The 22,699-nt window shown below is 44.7% G+C and overlaps 2 protein-coding genes across 2 annotated transcripts in view; both read right to left on the bottom strand.

The window, feature by feature from the left end:
- Positions 1-103: 103 nt before the first annotated feature.
- LOC119648771 (DNA-directed RNA polymerase III subunit RPC4) lies at positions 104-9,413 on the bottom strand. The gene is made up of 8 exons (XM_038050604.1): positions 9,092-9,413; positions 8,864-9,033; positions 8,610-8,804; positions 8,303-8,368; positions 791-921; positions 642-725; positions 435-575; positions 104-371 (listed from the first exon to the last, which is right to left on the bottom strand). Exons 1-8 carry the CDS (start codon positions 9,316-9,318, stop codon positions 249-251), a joined length of 1,137 nt encoding a protein of 378 aa, XP_037906532.1. The 5' UTR covers positions 9,319-9,413; the 3' UTR covers positions 104-248.
- Positions 9,414-9,630: 217 nt separating this feature from the next.
- The window catches only part of LOC119648579, a 31,133-nt gene continuing 18,064 nt past the window's right edge, over positions 9,631-22,699 (bottom strand). The window contains exons 8-13 of the mRNA XM_038050349.1: positions 21,753-21,844; positions 21,452-21,690; positions 20,862-21,049; positions 20,548-20,803; positions 20,329-20,478; positions 9,631-9,985 (exon numbers count right to left, since the gene is read on the bottom strand). Of these exons, the coding sequence (XP_037906277.1) occupies positions 9,631-9,985; positions 20,329-20,478; positions 20,548-20,803; positions 20,862-21,049; positions 21,452-21,690; positions 21,753-21,844 (1,280 nt within the window). The remainder of the gene's footprint in view (positions 9,986-20,328; positions 20,479-20,547; positions 20,804-20,861; positions 21,050-21,451; positions 21,691-21,752; positions 21,845-22,699) is intronic.

The following is a 22,699-nucleotide window of genomic DNA, read 5'->3' as shown; positions in this document are numbered from 1 at the left end:
ATCATCTTTCAAATAAATGCGAATTAACCCAAACGGAACCAATAACATCCATAGTTCCGTCGGAAGTCTTGATTAGATTGGAACATTAAAATACCTTTTGAAATGTTAGATTACTCCATATATTTTAAATAGTTCTTATTCAAAAATTAAACAAAGTATCTTTGTTCATCTTAAATTATATATATTACACAATTAATACAAAAATTTAATCGTATAAACATTAACATATTAACAATCAATTCGAATTGCTATGAGCAGTTTTTGAATAGAAAATCCCAATCGGGGGTGGCTTGGATTTTAGCTTGTATTGTGCCTAAATTAATCATATTACCGCTACGTTCTTCTCTATTTGTGGATATAGACATTGCTTCCTGGAATAGTTTGAAATTTTCAGTTAATTTTTGTATTCGCAAGATATGCAGCGCTTTGTTTACCTGTAAGAATCCCGATTCAGTTCCTAAGCTTAAGTCAAAACTAGTTTCACCTAAAATCAGCTTAAATTTACCCGAGCGATAACGTACTATTTTGCCTATTTGTCCCTCTTCTAAACTATTTAATGGATTAGTTTTTGTCATCTGTAAAAGGGGTTGATAGGAAAGCTTTGGCAAAGGAAGTATGAGAGAAATTTAGGATTGACTTACTTCTTCTGTACTATCACTTTTCTCCTTGCTTGTTGAAGGTTCGTCTGAAGCGACGGCTTCTTGGCATGGCATGGAGTCTGGAAGCTGGAATTGCGTTGTGTTTAGTAAGTGAATGCATGGATCGAAAATATTTGCTGTTTGATGCTTACCTGCATTAAAAATAGTTGCGCTCGCGACCTTGAGAAGAATTCTTCTAAACTAGCAGGGTACCTATCTGGAGCTATGAATTCTGACTTCACCTTCATAAAACTAAACTTATCGGTAATGGCTTCACTTTCACCTGAAAATAGTAGTTAAGGTATTAATTAGTAAATGGGTCCAATAGAATAACTAAAATTTGATTAATATAGATAATCTGCAGCAATGGAAGTGATAAATGCGAATGACGGCACTGTACAGTTTACTACAATTTTACTCACTTATGCTAAACAATTTGTTCAATAATACTTCAAATTCACGAATCTGCGAGAATGTTATTCGGCCTTGGAAATCGCCGATCTTTGCCGTATTGTAGATAATTACAATTTTTAGAAAATAGGTGGAAATGGGATAGACCAAATACGCGGGATTGGCGTGGTGGTGACGTTATAATATTGTGAGAATAGCAACAAAAACAGAAAAAAATCACTTTGTTGATTTTAATAACAAAAATATTGGTCAATGCATATTAGAATAATTTCTACATTCTTCATTCACTATCATCAACGGCGCAACAACCGGTATCCGGTCTAGGCCTGCCTGCTTCAATAAGGAACTCCAGACATCCCGGTTTTGTGCAAAAGTCCACCAATTCTATATTCTTAAAGCTGTCTGGCGTCCTGACCTACGTCATCGCTCCATCTCGGGCAGGCTCTGCTTCTTCATTGTTAGCTGCTAATTTGATAGGCAACGCGTACTTATTCTCATTAAGATTTTCAGGTGGTCAAAGGGTAGTACAGGTCCCAGGGCGAAACGTGGATTGATACCTATGATGGAGCATAAAACCTGGGAAACGCCTGCTGTACCAAAAGCGAAAGTTCTACTACCAAACCCTATCTCCACCTCCACCTGGTGATCGCTGGGAGCTCTTTCTTAACGAAAAGCTGCAGACGGAGAAGGATGAAGGCGAGTCTGCTGCGCCTAAAAAGGGAGAAATGTACCAACTGGTCCTCTAGGTTGGGGGTTGGGTAGGGCTGACAACCCCACACGGAAAATAACTTGCTCCGAAGCCACAACAGGACCCTCGGACTGGACTGATAATACAACGACGAACGCGGCAATGACAACGGAATAACAATTTGCCCATTTTCTCATGGAGTAGGTTTCTTAGTCAGTCAAAAAATGACACTTGTTGTTATCGGCTTTGAAAACATAAGCGAAAGGATATGCACTCTGCGCTTGCGAGGCAAATTTAGAAATATAAGCCTCATTAATGTTCACGCCCCTATAGAGGAGAAGGATCCTTCTATGAGGTAGTAGAAGGAACCCCTGAAGCCAGTCCCAGATATGATATCAAAATCATTACTTGTGAATTTTAACAGCCAAGTAGGGACGGAGCCCGTATTCAGAACGAATGCCGCCAGCTCTCAGCTTTGATGAATATCAGAACGTATAGGGGGGGGGCTAATATAGACTCGGATCACTATCTCATTGGCATAATGCAACGAGCTCAAATAACAACACCACCCAGAATCCCCTCTGACAATCAGGTGAGAGTTAACACTGAAGCCTTCCATAATACAGCCCTCTGCAACCCCTATAAGAGGGAAATGGATACCGAAGTAACCGCAGTCAACAGAGATCCTGGAGATGAATCATCAACAACTGATCTTTACAATCACCTGAAGAACGTTGTCATAAATATGGCCACAAACATATTTGGCCCCAGCCGCAAAAGAGTCGGAACTACTGGTTCGACGGTGAATGTAAGCTACCAACAGAACGGAAAAATGCTGCATACCGAGTAATGTTGCATTCTCAAAGGACGCGGGCAGGCACGGAGACTTATCACGAGCTCCGGCGAGCAAAGAAGCGACTTTACAGACGGAAAAGGAAGCCTGGGAGAACCAACAGGTCTGTAAACTTGACAAGTACAGGAAGAAAGTTTTACCAACAAGTCAGCAGGATGAAACCTTATATACTTCGATGTTCATCCTGCCGAGACAAAGAGCGAAATCCGATTTCCGACAGAATGGATATATTGGAGCGAAGGGTTGAGTACTTTGATGAATTGCTCAACAATCAGAACATTGGCGAGTTGGAGGCTCGGCCAACTAACGACGACGGACAAATACTGCCTCTACCAAGTATAGAAGAAGCAGTCCGTGCAATTTATCGGCTTAAAAATCATAAGTCACCAGCAACCGATGGAATTACAGACGAATTGGATAATATGAAAGCGACCAATTACACAAAGCGGATCATCATCAAAGTGTGGGACAGCGAATCGATGCTTAACGACTGGCAAAGAGGCATTATCTGTCCCATACATTAAAAGGGAGATATCTCGCAGTGCAGCAATTGTAGAGGTATCACGTTGCTGAGTACCATCTATAAGATATTCACAGCTACCTTGGTAGCCTCATACACCCAGAACATCATTAGCCCATACCAAAGAGGCTTCACTCCAAGCAAATCAGTGACAGATCGTCTCTGCAGCAAGTGATGGAAAAACTGTTGGAATATGGACATCAGATGCACCATCTTCCCATCGATTTTAAAACCGCCGATGATAGCATAGCCAGGGCAAAACTGTACACTACTAACTGTAAGCTACTGGGCTATGCTGGCGATATAGACATCATGAGAAAAACGACTCGAGACGTACAAACTGCCTTCATCCAGATCGAGCAGGCGGCGTGAGATCTTGGGTTGCACATCGATGAAGACAAGACAAAATATATGGTGACAACGTCAACACCGAAAACCAACCAACCAACAACATCAAACCGTGCTGGTCAAACGGGAAGAATAAAGATAGGAGACTACAACGTTGAAACCGTTGATTACTTCTCCTATCTAGGGGCGAAAATCACAACCGATAACAGCTATGACCATGAAATCCGTGTACAGTGGTTGACAGCCAACAGAGCCTATTTCAGCTTACAAAAACTGTTTCGCTCGAAACGTCTCACCATAGGGTCAAAGCTCTTACCGTACAAGACAATGATCCTGCCAGTCCTTATGTATTCCTCCTCTTTGGAGATTTGATTTCTTAGCAAGAAAAATTACGAACTCTTGGCGGCGTTCGAGAGAAGAATCCTCCGACCAATTTTTGGTCCCCTACATGAGGATGAATCATTCCGTAACCTACATAACGACGAAATCTATGAACGATACCATGACCGTTAGATTGTTAATAAAATTCGGCTTGTAGGGATATCGAATTGGTGGACCTCGGAGCAAAACCGGGATGTTTGCAGTTCTTTATTAAGCCAGGCCTAGACCGGATGCCGGTTGTTGCGCAGCTGGTGATGATAATGAAGATTTTCTGTAGAAGACTCAGCAAGTCATTCTACTTTTCCTTGCTTTCTCACTCAGCCATAACGTTTTTAAGCATGTGTTCTGGATTTATACTCTTAAACAATAGCTATTTGTTCTATTTACTTTAAACACGGTTTTCAGCACGATAAACATAATAGAATTTGTAGGTAAATAAAACATTATAATATTCAAATATCTCAGCGAAGCAACTCCATCCAATTATCATCACTACTCTTTTCTGTACGTTTTGCCGTTCTTGGAAGGGCAATAATTCCACTGCTGTGTATAATGTAATGGAACCCAATATCATAGGGAGACCTACAAATGTTACTGGGACCAGGTGTCAAAGAGTCGTGTCGAGAGTAGTTTATTCGAGATTGTGTTGAGCCAAAGTTCGCCGATGAAACGATGAAGATAGGTGCTAACGAAGGCTTTGAACACATATAACAGTAAGGAGATAACATCGCCACGGAACAACCTGAACTTGATGCTGAGGTATTTGAATTTACAGATTTTAGATAAAACAGCGAAGGCGCACTGTTAATGTGTCGGGCAACATCAAGCTCAGTGCAACCATCAGCAGAAACAACGCTACCAAGGTAGACAAATTGACGTCAGTCTATTTAACAAAAATCTTGACTAACGATTTCGCCCAGAGCAGAGGCAACTTATCAAACACTGCCTCATCTCTGCCCTGGGAACAACGTGATCGAAAGTTGCGACAGGTGGTAATCGCTCCATTTATATATAATCGCAAACACGAAATGAGTGCGAATTATATTGAAGTGAAATCCGTTCTAAGTTCAAACCTAGACCAGGCGAAGTGAATTTTTTTGTTGAGGATGCTGGGAGTCCTGGTTTGGTGCCAAAAGGTGCGACATAGAACGCGGAAAAAATGGCTATAAATTTCTCTATTTTGGTAGCCCACACACTCAATACGGTGCTGGTATTGCCATTTTAAAGGGTTTCCGTGATGTCATTAAAGAAGTCAAAAGATTTGATTACCGGCGGTGACTCATGGAGAAATATCGTGAGAAGCATCGCCTTCTGTACATTGTATTTCTGGATCTAGAGAAAGCGTTTGACCGTGTGCCACACGAACTCATCTGGTATGTTCTACAACTACACTGATTGCTAGAAGAACTCGTGCACTGGATTCAATTGTTCTATCACGATCCGAAAAGTAAAGTTCGAAGTGTGGCGGGTGTAACAAAACCGCTTCGTGTCTCCGTTGGTGTTCGTCTAGGAAACGCCCTCTCACCACTCCTCTTTGTTCTTGTTATGGGCACCGTTACACGGGTCATCCAACGTCTAGCGCCTTAGCTATGTTTTCCTAGCATCTAATAGCAAAAATGATCTCGAGCAACTTGTCCAAAAATGAAATGATCGCCTCATGCAACACGGTCCCACATTGAATCTGAATAAAACTGAATTTTTGATGACCGATTCCCATGAAACAGGCACAATCACCGTCGGCGGCAGTAGCCTGCCCAGCGATTTAAATATTAAATAAAATGATCGACGTATCAACGAAGGCCTCCAATCTAAAATTTATCGCAATGTCGTCCGTCCTGTCGTTCTCTATGGTTCTGAACGTTGGCCGACTATAAAAGACAATGAACGGCGTCTTGTGGTAATGAAGATGTTGCGTTGGACTTGTGGCGTGACACGTTTTGATCACTTCCGAAATGAGGTGCTCAGAGGTGACGGTGAGGAAGACGGGGCGGCAACCCTGTCGGCCAAACCAAAACCAAGTGGCCGAGGAGAACCTCCATAGTGGTGGCACTGGGAGACGCTGTACTCATTTTGGTTTGCCGACCGTGATGCAGTAGGCGAATGCTCCAAAGGCCTAATCAGGGCGATCAGACACGAGTCTGCACGGGGACTCATCTGAAGTGGTAATTGGTCACGAAACCTTACCAGGGGTATACTGGTACCATGGGAATCGGGATAGCTCCTGGACTCTCATGCTCCGGGTGAACTCCCGTTGTGTGTGAGTACAGCTCGGTTATTTACGGTAGGCCCCCTAGTGGGAGTTTCATGGGGCTGTGGTTATGCTCAAGCGAGAAGAGACCTTCGGGCCTCGGCATGGTATTGCGTTTCAACACGGGTGCCGTACTCCTTAGTTCGGTAGATATTTAGGTAATTCTTGCATCCACCAGTATGAACGGCTGGCTTGATACGCTGGATGGGCCTCGAGATTGCATCCAGATTAGGCATTTGATAGAGCCAAATGGCGAAACCGATCACGACGAAGCGACCCCGCTTGTAAACGGGACAAAGGCTGAAGAAAAAGAAGAAGCACTTTCTTGCCAGTCAGACGGTGGTGTACCTTCCTAAATAACTCGATTAAAGAATGCACTGAGCCACAGTGTTGGATCCCAGCTATTCGCTTTTCAGAGCTCAGATACGATGTCCTCAGGTCCTGTGGCTTCCCCGATTTCATGCGTTTTATTGCCTTCTCGAATTCAGTTGCGCTGACATGAAAGTCCTGGGGGTTTAATGTGAGTACCTGCCGTGTAGGCATAATCCCACGGTCTTCTTCGGACACGGATTGATTTGGGGACCACAATCAGAGCCCCACCATGACTTAGCATTCATACTGGTGGATGCGAGGCCTATCTAACACCTCCGCCGCAACTAAGGAGTACGGCACCCGAGTTGCACAGCGCAACTCCAGACTTGAGCTCCGAGGAGCTCTGCCCGCGATGTAGGCATAGCCACAACCACCATGAAACTCCCACTAAGGGGCCAATCGCAAATAACCGGGCCGAGAACACATCCTCCAGGAATTCTCCTGGAACATATGCTCTCAGAGGGCCATCCCGGTCCCCATGCTAACAGATAACCTCCGGTGAGGCTTCGTGGCAAGAGCCACTTCAGATGAGTCCTTTGCAAACTCGGGTCTGATCGCCCTCCTCGAGTACGTGGACTTGCGCTGATAGGGACTGTTTCAAATGCCAGCGATGATGATGGGAGTGGAGTATGAGCAAATTCTTCAGTTGAAATCTGCTCGAAGTATCTATCCGTTGCGGCTCGACAATTGGTAAGCAAAGTACCGTTCTTGTCGTTAACGCAACAGAAGTGTTCGATATCTTGTGTGCGTTCGTTATGGCTTTTAGCAAGTCGATTCAGATCTCCCTCGCCATCCCGAGAGTTGTTTATCGTAAAGATTTTTGCAATGGGACGCTCGGGTGACGGCGATGACTTTCTTTGCTTCCCAGTTGCCATTCTTATAAATTTGCCAATTGGCGAGCGTTTTATCGCCGAGAAACTTATGGTAGAGGCGTTTTCTTTCACGGACCTTCATTTCGCCATTCCAAAGCCACGTGTCTTGGTTGATGTACCTCTTATTTGGCTTGGTGACCCCAAGGGTTGCAGAGGCCGCTTTGTGGATCCTGTCTTCAATTTGGTTCCACGATTCTTCCATATTCGTAATGGTTGGTAATCGCGGGCAAGTATTCATAAGTACAAGGTCATGGGTGCCCGTAAAATCGATTATAAGCTCGCCACCTACTTTTTATAAATCATTTGGAGTTATGATACGCGCACTTATTGCCACAAATTAGTGAATGTCTCAAATCAAATGGGTTAATACTGATCACATTACAATGTCCACGTATAATAAAACGTCGGTGCGAGTTGTTTGGTGTTGGGGTTTCAAAGGCTCTTTCTGAAAAAATGTCTAAATAGATGAGCGGAAAGATCCAACAGAACAGTGAAAGATGATAATGATGGTCGAGAAAATGATGGCTCAACCCGATAGGTACCAGTTTATGTATCGCATGCAGATTGTCAGTTAGCTTATGAAACCAATGATGTTGCGGTATGTTATCCTTGCTGATATGATCTCGAGGCACCGATAATTTGGTATATTCGGAACAGAACGAGGTCCCAACATAGCCTTCACATATTTGTCATGAAATATGAAGTAAAGCGGGAATAATTTCTAACGAAGCATGACAAGGAATGACAAAGAATAATTCTATCGAACGCCGTTGTTAACCGGGGCCCAAACTAAGAATATCATGGAGTCATTTATGCCAACAAATTAGACCAAATCGACTCTTGATTCACTCGTTTTCGACCTCAACAGGTTTCACTCAACAAAATAAGAAAAGCAAAGCATTTACGGCATCCCGAAATCGCCCTAAACCAGAAAGCACAAGCAAATGTAATGTCGCAGCGAATTCCCTTACCTTCCTCAGTTTTAATTTCTTTCTTGATCGTGATGTCGGGCTCAAGCTTGGGCACGGTCCATTTCGCTACGTGGGAGAATAAATGCGTTGAGAAGGTTTAGGAACAAATAAGACTGCTCGTATCCACGTCCAATTCAGTGATTAAATGATAAATTAGTCTTAGAAATGGCAAGAACTTGAAGCAAGAGGAATCGAGTGGATACGAGCGCTCGGAAAGGCGAGAACACAGAAGAAAAGGAAATCAGCGTGCTCCTCCCAAATCTTCGACCAATATTGTCTGGGGAATCAATGATTGTAGGATACGAACCTTCATTGAGCTTAACTGGAACGAATTCCTGATCAGTCTTCTCGTCCTTGAAGTCCTCGTCATCACTGTCGCCCACGATATCTCTGAGATGCTGATTTTCTGCCGACGTGTCAACTTTGCCCTCGCGTTTGATGAGAGTAGGTCGCCGCAGTCCTGCTGTATCGTCACGGTCTGACGATGCTGATCTGTAGGAACCTATGAGAAACTGCTGGATACACTTTACCCGGAATAGAGACTGTTTTTATACAACGAACCTGACGACTGCCTCTTCATTTGTAGAGCTCCAGCTCCTTCGGAGAACAGACCAGCGGTTTGGACCAGACCGCCGCGGCCTCCTCGACCGCGACCTCCACGGTCTGATAGTTTGCCGCGCTCGCCTCTACCGCGTCCCCGGGACGTGCTATCCTTGGACGTTTTCACATTTCTGTAAGTGGACGGAGGGTTAGTGTTGGTGTCATTGGCGAATTCTGATGACTACCTACAGGTTCTTGTTCCGCGTCACGTTCAAATTCGGAGTGTACACTTTTTTGTTGGCATTTCCGCGTTGAGTCCGCAGCGGTCCCGCGCCGCCCAACGTTAAATCTCGTGGAACTTTAAAAGTCGTTAACCTTCCCGGCCGTTGAATTACTCCGTCAATGCCGTTCGTCTCCATTGGCTCCTGTTTGACTCTCACCGACGTGAATGCGGAACCTCCGCTACCCGTCGCCATCGCCTAATAGAAATAGGGATATTCACTTCTCTTCCGAAATTCAAATTAAACACTGTATCCCTGTTCGCATGCTACTGAAGGTTAAGGAAACGTCAAACATGTCAAAAGTCTCTTCTTCTTCACTAGACCAGCTGTTCGCCTAATTTGAACTGCGGTTGGTTTAGAAGCCATAGTGGCATTGGTTTGTGTCTGAAGTAACAACCCGCCATCTATTCTTCAATTTGAAAAAACTTACAATTACAAATTCAAATTTAAATTCTATTAACGTTCTGTTCACAAATAAATGCAAAACATCAAAATTAAATTATTGTTCTATATCGGACAACGAAAGCATGGTGAATGACGAAGCGTTATATCTTCCTTCTTTTCCTCTTGTTGTTTCTGGATCAACACATCGGAGTGGGCGGGACGTGCCCCATCGAGTTTATCCAAAATTTCCTTGTATTTGAACACGTCCATATTTTTCACCTGACAATTGGCTTCCTTAAATTCGTAGTATTTTGGGCAAAAGTTGTGCCGAAGTATTTGATGGTATATTTGCTTGCGTGCTGCTTTTGTTTTCCGATAATGGGAGTCATCAAATAGATCTGAGAGAGTTGACAATCGAATGGCGGCTTCTGGAAGCACTCCTTTGGGTTTCATCTTCTGAAGAAACTCATCAATCGTCCTAGAGAGTATAATATGTAATTTTAATATGGCGTCCTGGTCTGAATATGCTTCAGGTTAAAGTTGCATAATTCGGCAAGTTCTCACACGCCGGGCTGGGAGTAGGTTCATTCAACTGATGAGGATCTGCTTGTCTGCTGGTCATGTGTCAGGGGCAAGCATATTTGGCGATTAGCTGAAGCAACAGCCCGGGGATCGTCCTCCTTGCACTGGAGAAGGTGCTAATAGGACCCCAAGCCAAGGTGGAACAGCATACGCCGAGAGCTACATAGCTAATGGGGAGTTTTGGTCTTTAGTATGCGAATTCTGATACCTTGGGCACCTTCTGTTTCAAATAAGACCCTTACCCCGATGGCTGAGCTAGCCAGGGTGGACATCCTTCCCGGACTACTCGTGGGACCAAGACATGGACTCAATTTTAAAAATAAAAAAACCGGCGATAGAAGAAAAGGGATTGATGCATCCAGCCAGGAGACAGCAGCCTTCGAGAGAAGTACACTCGCGTAGCACCGCTGTGCTGAAACCAACTGCAAGGACCTCCCGGAGCGAGGCGGCAGACGGACTAGTGGCTTCTAGCCCTGAATCCACTGCCATCAAACTGGGTGCAGCGAATATCAGACATAGTACTCCTAACCCGAAGCCCTCGACGTCGGGGGATCCTTCAAAAGTAAAAACCAACAAGAACGTTAGTCACCGGAAACCGACTAAGAAGCGAAGGTCCACTGGTGTACTGCTCAAAACCCAGTACCAGAAGGCCATGCATATTCGCAGTAAGATTGCTAAGAATAAGGAGGCATGTACTGTCGACGAGCGGGCTGAAAAAGATCTCGCTAAATATCAGGCGATTGTTGAAGACTACAACAGCAAACGCCCAAGGCGAAGCCCATCGCTCTGAAACGCAATCGATCTTAAGATGAGGTCGAGCAGGATCACAAGCGGAGCAGAGTGGGCGTGAGCTTAGACGCTAAGCAACATCTGAAGAAAAGTACGTACCAACAGTCAGCCGAAGGGCCATGAACTGCGAAACCCTTCAGCGACGTGGCCAGGAGCCAGTTACGTGTGGCGCTGGTGGATGGTATCTCCACTAGCGAAAAACTAGCGCCAGAGGTGCTGACCAGTGTAGAGGCCAGGCTGTGGGAGATTGTCATTGAGCATCTCCTGGTCGCCGAAGGCAAACATACGCTCCGGTGGTTCGTGGGTTTCACGTTATAGTTTGCGAGGACCAATTCTCCAGGGATTTTCTCGGTTCGTGCGTTGCTAAGATGAGCCACGCCTGGGAGGGCGTAAAGCTCAGAGTCATTCCCTACGACGAGACTCCCAGGAGACTGGTCGCTCACATCTGGTAGCCGAAGATCCGCATGGATAAGCATAAACTCGTCCAATCCCTGCGTATTCAAAACCCCAAGATTCCCATTGACGACTCGGTAGTTATCAATGAGGGGGAACCCCAAGCAAACAGCCAACCTTTTCTACTCCGTATAAACGGAGAATGCCTGGAGGCACTGGAAAAGGTCGACTATAAAGTGCAGTTCGGAATCAGGAACACAAAGGTGAAAGTTTTCCGCTCTTCAGACAACGACCTGAATCCAATCGACGAGGGCAACGAGCTGTTTGAGGAGATGTGGATCGACGCCAAAGCAAGTATACGCTTTGGGGCAGCTCGGAAATCAAAGAGGGAAGTGGGTCATTTCTTCATTTTATTATTAATGTAAATCTACCGGCGTGTAACAGGGGCAGTACACCAATCTTCAATTTCCCCAACTCGGAGAATTGTGACGGTTGGGAGGAAGTCCTTGATATTGCACTACTAACCGATAATGGAATTCTTAGGGTGGAGAACTGGAGAGTGTCTGATCAGAGATCCTTCTCAGATCACAGTTGGACACTTTTCAGTCTAGATCTCGCCACAGAGGTGCCCAAACCTTTCAGAGACCCCAGGAGAATCGATTAAAGGAAGTTTGGTCCAGTTATCAAGAACAAACTCTCGGGTGTGCAAATAGGTAAGATTGGCACCACAGGCGAACTAGAGTCAAAGGTCGGGCTCTGGAAAACGCATTCGATATAGCCTTTAAAATCTTGTGCCCTGCTAAATACAGCAAGAAGACACTGCCATCGCGGTGGAATGAGGATAACTCCAGCCTCAGGAAGCCTCAGGAAGCTGACCAGGCAAATCTTCAACATCTACTACATGAATAAATACTGGAAGCCATATAAGGACTGCTTGAAGAAACACAAGTCGGCCATCTAGACCACCAAGAATATCGAAAGTACCAGCGAATCCGCAAAGCCCAGTAAGATTCTGTTAAAAAAACATAGGAACCCATCCTTCCTTAAAAAGTCGGAAGGCGGACTCCGCTTTGGACCTCAAAATCTTGCAAGGTTTGACCACGGCAGCACGTGATATTTTGCGCCATTTTATGTCACTTTGACAATAGCAATTAGTTTCTCCGGAATGCCTCTTCTACGAAGAGAATTCCTGATACACTCCCTGTTTACACTAGCGAAATCTTTCTCAAAATCGATGAAAAGCAGGTGTGGCGAAGATCTAAATTTCGAGCACTGTTCCAAAATGTCGTTTGTGTTGATGTAGTGAATGCAGGAGGATCCGAAGCGGAAACCAGCCTGTTCTCTATCGATCAAGCTTTCGAGATGTTCCTTGATGCTTCCCAGCATTATTTTAGCTATTATCTTTGCGACGTCCGTTATCCTTCCAATTGTCACACTCAAATCGTGTGCCTTTTTTTGGAATCTTAACGATTAGCTCCTTCTTCCACTCTCAGCGAAGGGTCTCGGATTCCCAAGATTTCCGTACGAGTGGAAGCAATAACTGTAGGTGCGGCGATAAATAACTCTGCCTACCGGTTTCACTCCGTTTGATTGCATTGAAGTCCTTATCCGCATGTTATGGTGACTTGCCATTTCATCCATGAGAGGAAGATATAATACAGATAAGAACCATGGTGAAGTGTTCTTTCCCCCTTTTCAGTTATTCATCATCGTGGATTAGAAGTAGACCGTTGACGTCCTTCGCAGGACCATGAAAATATTTGCGACCACATACGAGCTCTTGCTTGATGCGGTATACAATCCTAAAATCATTGCAATCTGTGGCAGCTTCCGCTTTTCTAACCAGCACAATAGCAAATTCTCTTATGTCATGGCGTACACTACGCTAAACTTCTCGGGTTCTCGCTCGGTATCGGAGTTCGAGCGCGTCACACCCGCCGCCACTCGCAGCGGTCAATAGAGTATCATCGGAGTACGCCAGCCTGACACTATCTCAAACGAGGAACTTGGTCGGCACTTGAATACGAAGTCATCGGAAGACAGAAGTGACAATGGGTGGACCACACGTTAAGGAGGGGCGAAAATTGCATTGTGGGCTATGCCATGCAGTAAAATCCACTCTTTCAAGCTGGCCGACGAGTGGACCGCCCCAAAGGCACTTGGTGCAGAATAGTAGAGGACGAGTGCGAGCGTCTCGGGAAGTCGTGGGGGAGCTGAAGGGGATATTTCAGTAACCGTGAGCGATGGCGCGTGGATGTAGTTGACGCGCTATACCAAAAAAATAATTAGGAATCCCAGGAGAACGGATTGTGAATCCCATGCAACGCACTTGAGCAACAACATGGCCTACCTTCAAGGGGGTGGTGACATCAGGAGCGTACTGGAACTAGAAACAGTGGTGGAAAACCTCAACGCAGTCGTCATTGACGCATATGAGGCCAGGTGTCTGGCTAAGACAGTTAAGTCATCAAGGGAACAGTTAAGTCATGGTGGAACAGGAACCTGGCCAGAATGAGAACAGAGGTACGAAAACTCTTCAATCGAGTAAAACAATCCGGGGACTGGTAGAGGTACAGAAATGCACTGACTGCGTATAGCAACGCGATCAGGGAAGCAAAATGGAACAGCTTCAGGGAATGCTGTGAAAGAATCGAATAGATCACAGAAGCAACTAGGCTTTACAAGGCTATAGCCAAAGACGGGGCAATATCCTCTGAAGATGGAAGATGGGACATTTATTGGGAATGAGGAGGACAGGGTACACCTGCTTCTCAGAATTCATTTCCTGGGGTCCTATCCCACGCTGGCAGGGGACAACATTCTGCATAACACCCCAACAACGAATAAAAGGGGAAGAAAGGAGAACTGGAAACTAGCAAAAGAGGTATGCTCAGAAGCTAGGGTAAGGTGAAATCACTCGGAGGAAATGGTATCTTCCCAACACTAATCCAGAGAGTCCTAGGAATCATCTTAGAGTCTCTTCTGAGGGTGGTAAGGGAGCGTATATATATTAAGGGCATAGAAACGGGCAAAAGTGGTCCTTATTCCGAAAGCGAATAAAAAGGATGAGGAAGGTCATAGACATCTATATTAGGACTAACGTTCTGAAGCGTAATCCCCTACATCAATCTCAAGACGCTTACGGGGCAGGACGGTCAACTAAAACTGCTCTGTATCAGCTATCAGGTGTATTACGGGATGCCATAGAAATAAAAAAAGTAGCACTGTGTGCGTTTTTGGATATCAAAGGAGCATTTAACAACACATCGTTCACAGAGATACAAGATGCCCTGAGCCGCAAGGGAGTGGGAAACACCCTGGCATTCTGGATGGGCAAAATGCTAGAAGTATCGACAGGTACAAATTCTATTGTCATGAATACTACTCAAGGTTGTCCACAGGGCGGGGTACTATCGCCACTTATGTGGAGTATGGTAGTGGACGAACTCCTGGACGTGCTAACAAATACTGGAATACCACCAAGAGGTGTAGGGCAACCATATATGATACCAAACATTAGAGGACGAGATGTAGTTGCAAGCTGCTCCTAATCCCATAATATGTGGCTTTTAACTGACCCTAGCTAGCAATGTTCGACATTTTGGGGATCATGGGGGAAAGATGGATATCGACATGTAACCCTCGCGAGAAAATGCTCAAAGGAGAGTGGAACTGAACCATGGTAAGCATAATAATAGGGACGATACAAAAACTGATCCGAAAAGCGAGGCGGATGATTAACATAGATGAGCCATATCCATATCCATATTTCACGGTGATCATGTGAGGATCCGTGGATCCCTCCTTGTACTCCCTTCTCGTGAGGCTTGATAGTGCATGAATATCGCAATTGCTCTACGGATGCTTTTTATTTGATTTCTTTCGTTCGCTGATTTGATTGGTTTCTATGTGGTATTTAAGATCGGGTCACTATGTGCCGACAAGCACAATAAACACGGGAAGGACAAGGGGAGCAGAGCCTAGCTGGTTCTGATCTTCAGCCGGACGAGTGGCATTTACGATGGATAGTGGCTCCCTCACCCTACAACCGGGGAGATCTTTGAGGTCCCCAAAGAACTGTTTGCTAAATGTCAATAGCCTGGGTTTAGCTAGAGCTGGGTAATTGTAATGGAAGTGACCGAGGGTTTCTCTCCCCTCTGCGCAACTGCAACAATACAAATTGATGGGAATGGTGAGCGGCATGATTACCTTCAGGTCAGCGTCTCATGAAAACCGCCGTAATACTGTATAATTTTGTATGTGCCTGGTCCTTAAGCTTTCGCGACGGGCTCTTGTAACACAAAGGTCAAATACTCCTTGACTTAACGCAGGTGTTGAGCCTTGACCATCTGAAGTCAGTGGCTGTCAGTGTATGAATGGATGTTGTCCTTCATAGTTGCCAGTGGGACGCATATTATGTCCGCCGAAGAATCATTAAGAGCGGGGTTCTACTTCAAAAGTCCGTCGGGATGCTCATTCACCTCAATACTTCTATGACCGAGAACTCAGAGTAGCTGGACTTTAACCGTTCCACCTAGATTGCTCAGCACGCCAATGCCTCACTAGTCTGGAGAACGTCGTCACTGAGTACAATGGCTTAATGTGGTTTTGGCTGTCGATTAGAATGGTTATGTTATACTTGTGGCTCGGATTATTCTCTAGCCAATGGAAGGCCTCCAGGCGGCTAAAATTTCAGTTCGGAATATATTGGCGAATTTTGGAAAATCGTACGACCCGGCTGCACTATGCATACCTGCGAATACTTCCTCATCGATTTTGCAGACTATAGACTAAGGATATTGTGCCATGACTTCGCAACACATCGCCGGTCCTCCACTTTGTCCTAGTTGGAAAATCCCCAGCAAAATTAATCTTGAAGTTCCGAAGGTTGTTCATTCCGGGCATCCGATGAGCACGATGGCAGATCCCTAGCAGCAGCGTATGTGATTTTGCTACGCGCTGACCGGCATATAATAGAACTTCACGTTAGGATGGGACGAGTCACGACTGAGTACAAACAAGGAATCATCTTCCCACAGCAACCCCATTACCTTACAAAGGCCTCTCTCCCGGCGTAGAAGGCTATGTTCAGTCTCTAATTTAACTTAGGATCCAGGATCACACCCAGATACTGTATATTGGAAGAAACTGTTAATGTTCATGGAATTTAAGTACCCTTGTCTCGATGTTAAATAGGATCAGCTCGGTTTTGGTTGAATTTATGCAGAGTCCGCAACTCGTAGCCCACAGACACGCCTTGGCTGATCCTCCATAATCTCTCTCATAATGGAGGGCAACGTTCCTAACATTAATATCACCAAGTCGTTGGAGTACGTTACCATCTTTACCCCGCTCATTTTCAGTATCTGCTAAATTTCGTCCATCACTATCAACTACAACATCCTGTGGTGTCCCTCGCTTCGAAGAATCATTGATGCTCGCGATGCTCCGACAGCAATCAGCTAGGACCTCTTTCTGGCAACCCTTATATCTTTTCAGGTAGTCCTTATATGGCTGCCAGTGTCTATTATCAGCTCCTCCTCGGACACTACCTTGTCGTGGTGGGGGAGTTTGTGGTAGTTTACTACTACACTAAGAATGTCCAAAAATGGTAGATGGAAACAAAGGATATAACTCTAACTATAACTCTCCAAGTGGTAAGAAGTCACGTGCACCCCTACGTTTGTGGGGCCCAGAAGAAGTGAAGTAATTGACCTAACAATCTGTACTTAAAAGTTGTTAGAGATGATTATACACTGGCGAGTACTAGACGGGGTCTCACTGTCAGATCATCGATACCTAGAATTCAATCTGACTATTGCGGGCGAACAGTCTACAGTACAAAGACGGAACCCTAGGAAAACGGATTGGACAAAGTCCAATGAACTTCTTGGCAACAGAGTACAGTTCAGTACAGTTCCCTAGGCGACTAAGGACTCCTTTGGCGCTGCAAGATGAATTGAAGAGACTGAACTGCACACTTTTACAGTGCTATGAGGCTTGGCCTATTTCCTGAGGCCAAAGCGGTAAAACGGTTCCTTGGTGAAACCTAGAACTGCAAAAACTCAGAAAATGAACCAGTCGACTTCTGAACCGTGCTTGCAAAAGTGAAAACAACGAATTTCAGAAACTCACAGCGTGAATATAAGAGGCTCGTTAGGTGTTCGAAACGAGACTTCTTTAGAGCGTACTGTGAGGAACTGGAAGGCGAAAGATAGAGTTCAAGACTGTACAGAGTCCTTAAAAGGGGTGAGTCGGCTAAGTTGGACTCTCTTGAAAACCCGATGGTACTTTCACGAGCTCCAGACTGGATTCAGTACAGACCCTCCTGGAAGTACAGCACCCGGCAGAACGGGTGAGAGAAGTGGCAGGGGGAGAGTTAACGGTTCTTGCAACCCCTTCAACACACAAGTGGTGCAAGAGGAACTGGAGCACTGCGAAAGCGGTTGTTATCCAAGAAAAGGTGAGAGCTGCCATACTGTCCTTTGAACATTTCAAAGCACCTGGATGGCATCTATCTGGCAGTGCTAAAGGAGGGTATGGGGCACTTAGAGCGACCTAAAAGGTTAAGATAGTCTTCATACCGAAACCTGGGAAAGATGACTATTCTAATCCAAAGAACTCCAGACAGCTTAAGCTTGACTTCATTCTTGCTGAAAGGTTTGGAGAGACTGGTGGAGCGTCACATTCGTGGGAATGCACTTAGGTCGCACCCACTTAATGAAAACCAACATGCTTACCAGCGTGGAAAGCCCTGTGAGTCTGCCCTTCATTCTTTGGTCACAAAGATAGAGGATGAAACTTTGAATGATGAGTACGCGATGGGGGTGTTCGTGGACATTGAAGGGGCTTTTGACTGTGCGCCTTTTCAAAAACCTTGTGATGCCACCAGAGAGCGTTGTGTTGATGATGCTTTAATTAAGTGAATCCATGCTATGCTAACGCAAAGATTGCTGTGCGCTGAGGTGGGTGTCGGTCGCTATCTGACTGCAGAAGCAATGAAGGACTGCCCCTCAGGGAGGTGTGCTTTCGCCACTTCTGTGGAGTTGCTGATCGACTCACTACTATGCGAACTGCAAAATTTGCCAATACACGCTCAAGCTTATGCTGATGACGTGGCTGTGCTTGCTGTTGATCGAGATCTTGGCAATATACAACGTGCCGTTGATTTGATAGACAGTTGGTGCCTCAGACATGGTCTTTCAGTTAATCCAAATAAAACCACAATGGTGTTATTCACAAAAAGGAGAAAACTGGATGGACTTTGCCTCCCTGAGATGGGGGGTACTACCCTTCAACTCTCCGAAGAAGTGAAATATATGGGAGTCACTCTAGATAAAAAATTTCTTTGGAATAAACATGTAGAGGAAAATATGAAACAAGCTCTCACAGTTTATGAGCTGTGCAGGCGGACCTTTGGCTCGACATGGGGACTTAGGTCTCATGTGGTAATATGGATGTGCGTTGCTATCATTAGGCTGATGTTCGTTTATGCAACCGCAGTGTGGTGGGTTAAGGTGAGACAAAAAGGTTTTCACCGTAAACTAGCGGCACCGCAAAGAACTGTGTGTCTGAGTATCACTGGTGCCATGTGCACAACATCTGGCGCAGATTTAAATGCGTTAGTCAATTTGCAGCTCCTGGATATATTTTTTCAAAGCACTGCAATGAGAGCAGCTCATAGACTACCATAATTCGATTAGATCTATGGGGCAACAACGGATGTGGGGGCACAGAGCATTGGAAGAGTTACTGGGAGGACTGAATTCAGTTCTTACAATGCCTTCCGATTCTCGTGTCCCCATACATCTGTTTGGTAGAAGATATGAAGTTACCCTGAAGGGTAGAGAGAACTGGGAAGTCCCAAGGGAATGCGTGGCGGGATATATGCAAGTCTTCTACACCGATGGCTCAAAAACAGAAGAGGGCTCTGGAGCAGGAATCTACCTCTCGAATAAAAACGAGAAGTGGGCCTTTCCTTTGGGACAATATGCAACGGTTTTTCAAGCCGAAGTTTATGCTATCCTAAGGGCGGCAAACTGGGTGATTGACGAGCGGTTGAAGGGCAGGCACATCGCAATCTGCAGTGATAGCCAAGCTGCATTGAGGGCGTTGAGTAGTTCTTTGATCACCTCGAAAATCGTTCAGCAATGCAGAAACCGTTTGAACTCTTATCTCTAGATTCAATACGATGGAACTACTCTAGGTACCTGGTCACTGTTTCGTAGAGGGAAATGAAATCTCGGATGCTTTAGCGAAAGAGGGGTCAATCTCCCCTATATCGGGACCGGAACCAGCAATTGGAGTATCAGTAGCATTGGCTAAGTCTGTTTTCAAAAACTCCGTACAAGCTTCCCACAATGACAGGTGGCAGAGCCTAAATGCTGCTCGACACACCAAACTTTTCCTGCCAGAACCGAACATGCGTATCGCAAAGTTAATCCTGTCGAAAAGCAGGAGGATTTGCAGGTGTATTGGGGGCATTCTGATAGGCCATAATTCACTAGCTGGGCATATATTCAGAATGGGAATTACTCAAGATGATACGTGTCCCTCCTATAATGATGAAGCGGAATGCATGGAGCATTTCCTATGAATGCCCCGCCTATGGATGCATCAGATCTTTGGAGCCGATGTTCTCACATCCCCTAACGGAAATCCTGCGATACGTTAACGAATCCGGAATATTCCGTTAGACAGGGGTGGCGAGTACAATGGGCCAACACGGCCTGAGTGCTCAGAAGCTGTAGCTTCTCCCCCACAGAACACACACACACACATATATATCCTCAGATGTTGAAGACCTTTCTGGTCATCTTCCTGAGATTACACAGGTCTTCTAACCACCACGATGACAATGTCTATTTACTGCATTTTGCCGGGCACGAAGCTCTAAAGAAGACTTTAAATGCTTTCTGCAAGAGAGTTTGGTCTTGATAACTTCACCAAACTTCCGACAGTTGCTTCTCAAGATGTCTCTGAAGGGATAGGACTTTGAGATAGAACGCGGTCCTCCTTGTTATCTATTTCTCAGGACTCATTCAATTTTTTTCTTACCTGAGAGCTTCTTGGTTTAAAATTCTCCACACATTTTCACCGAAATCCTGACTGTAGTAGACATCATCGAGAGATGTAGCTTTCCTGGAGAAGATTTCGGCAGTTGATGGATGTTTCAGACGAAAATATTGGGTAGCCATAAGGAAGGTTCTGGAAATAAGTAAATATTCAGGATGAATTAATGTTGCTATATTTAGAAGTCTGGCAGCTTTAGTTTACCGAAGGGTCATCAGATTCGGCATCAGGCTCGTCGGATCAAAACCTTGAGTCCGGATTACATCACATGGCTGTCCCTTGTGAACGAATTTTTCCATAAATTTATCTAAATTGGGGATAGGCATTTTGAAGTGGTCCTTGTATGAGGTTATAGGCTGAAGGATTGTAACATTTTCGTCTGTAGATTTTACGATGCAGTTTGATTTATGTAAACAATCCATTAGATGATCTACTTCCAATCTGTTGTGCGTTTCATATCCTTCGAAAAGCAGTTTTGTTAGAAAAATGTCGCAAGACTGAATAGTTACTGCGGCTACCTTCAAAATGGTGATCTAGGACTATTCGTTTTTCTTGGGAGCTCAGAAACTTCGGTCGACAACTGGTTGACTTGAAGAGATACTGGCGCTTCCCATTTTGATTAACCTTCAGCTCGGCGTCAACTCCTGAAGTAATATTCAAAAATGGTTCGACTTCGGAGTCGAATTCAAAAGCCGCCTCGACGGAGCTGAAACAAATTATTTTCATCTCGATGCCTTCGAATCATTTTCATTTCAATAAGGATAAGAAAATTCAAATTTTTAATTAAAATGGTAAACTCCTATTCCGAACAGCATAAGTTTGTAATGAGAATGTCTCCCAGATTTCGCAACTTTATGCAACTAGCTGAAGCCAAGATGATTTTATTAAAGATTCATTTCAATGCCATCGAAAGCGTATCTTCTATCGCGACAGCAGTTTCCACGCTATGGAAATATCCTTTTCATGGCTCAACGGGGAAATCACAATTTTTCCACATAAATTGTATTTTACAATGCACTTGCATCTTGGCTTACAGTGAATCGCATTAAAATTTATAAAGGCACGGAATGAGCATCACCACAATGGATGATGGAGATGATGGCATTACTTCTGCTGATCCGGATACTTGCATCCGCGAACGCTGCACTTTCCAGGAGCGCAGTTCACAAAGAATTCCTTTTTAATATTTATTTGAAGTTCATTACTCCGTATGATGATGTTGATGTCATCGGGGCAGGAGATTTTCGCTTGATCCTTTTCGAATTCAACGAAGGCATATTTTTCATGCTGCATTTTATATGTGCGAGTGAAGGTTGTGAAGTGCTCCTCTGCCACGTCGCCTAGGATCTGTTTTAGGGAGGGGATAATGTGAAAAGGATTGAAATATTATGGCTTTCGTGTCAACCAACTTTATCCAGAACGTTGCCAGCGATTACAGTTGCACTTTGGTTAGCATCCGATTCCTCGTGAAGTTCAAGAATGTCAATGGACTCGGATTCGTCTGAAATAGAAAGGTGATATCAATCTTTCCCTTGTTCGGTATATAAAATAACTCATGAATATCTTAAATAATGTGCACAAGTCGTTATCATTTAGAAGGGGTAGATACATAGATACTGCTGAAAGTTCTAGGTAATATACCGTTCTGTGATGATTCAAAAGCTACGCCAGTAATAGCTAATTATACATAAAGGGCTATTTAATTAGTTTTCATGTCTTTTTCGTCAGTTTTCTTGTTACTGTTTGCCGCATTGTGATGTGAATGTCTGGCTGGAGAACGTCTACTCCCCTCTAAGAGTCTATTCTAGTGATTCCATAGTTCGTTTCACTTGTCATTCTCCTTGCTTCATTGAATCCTGTACTCATTTAGGTTCATCTAGCCGACGAGAATTTGCTTCCCTGCTGTTCATATTTTAGGGGCAATGGGATCTGCCGGAAGATGGACCGAGGCAACAGCCCGGGAACCGTCCTCCCTGCGCTAGAAAATGGGCTAATAGCACTCCAAACCAAGTTCGAATGGCATACGTCGAGAATTGCACGACGTGTGGGGAGCTTGGTCTCTGGAATGTGAACTCTGATTACCTTCAATTTCAAGTAAGCGTCGTGAGCAGGCTAGTTAAGGTGGACATTTTTCCATAATTATTCTTGGGACTAAGATATGGGCCCAAGGAACAAGAACCGACAAGAATGAGGAGGCCGATACTTTTTTTTTAATACACGGAGGTGTTAAAAAATCTTGGACACATCCATTCCAGCTCTTCCGTGTGAACGTCAAAGTTGGTATTGAAGTAATGTGGGATTCACACCCATTAAAAAAGCACCCTCACCTCTCTCCTGTCTTTGTCCCACGGGATCA

Source organism: Hermetia illucens, chromosome 2 (assembly GCF_905115235.1).
Source record: "Hermetia illucens chromosome 2, iHerIll2.2.curated.20191125, whole genome shotgun sequence".
Classification (NCBI taxonomy): Eukaryota; Metazoa; Arthropoda; class Insecta; order Diptera; family Stratiomyidae; genus Hermetia; species Hermetia illucens.
The sequence above is the reverse complement of the archived record's forward strand: the minus strand, read 5'-3'. Positions and strand labels throughout refer to the sequence as shown.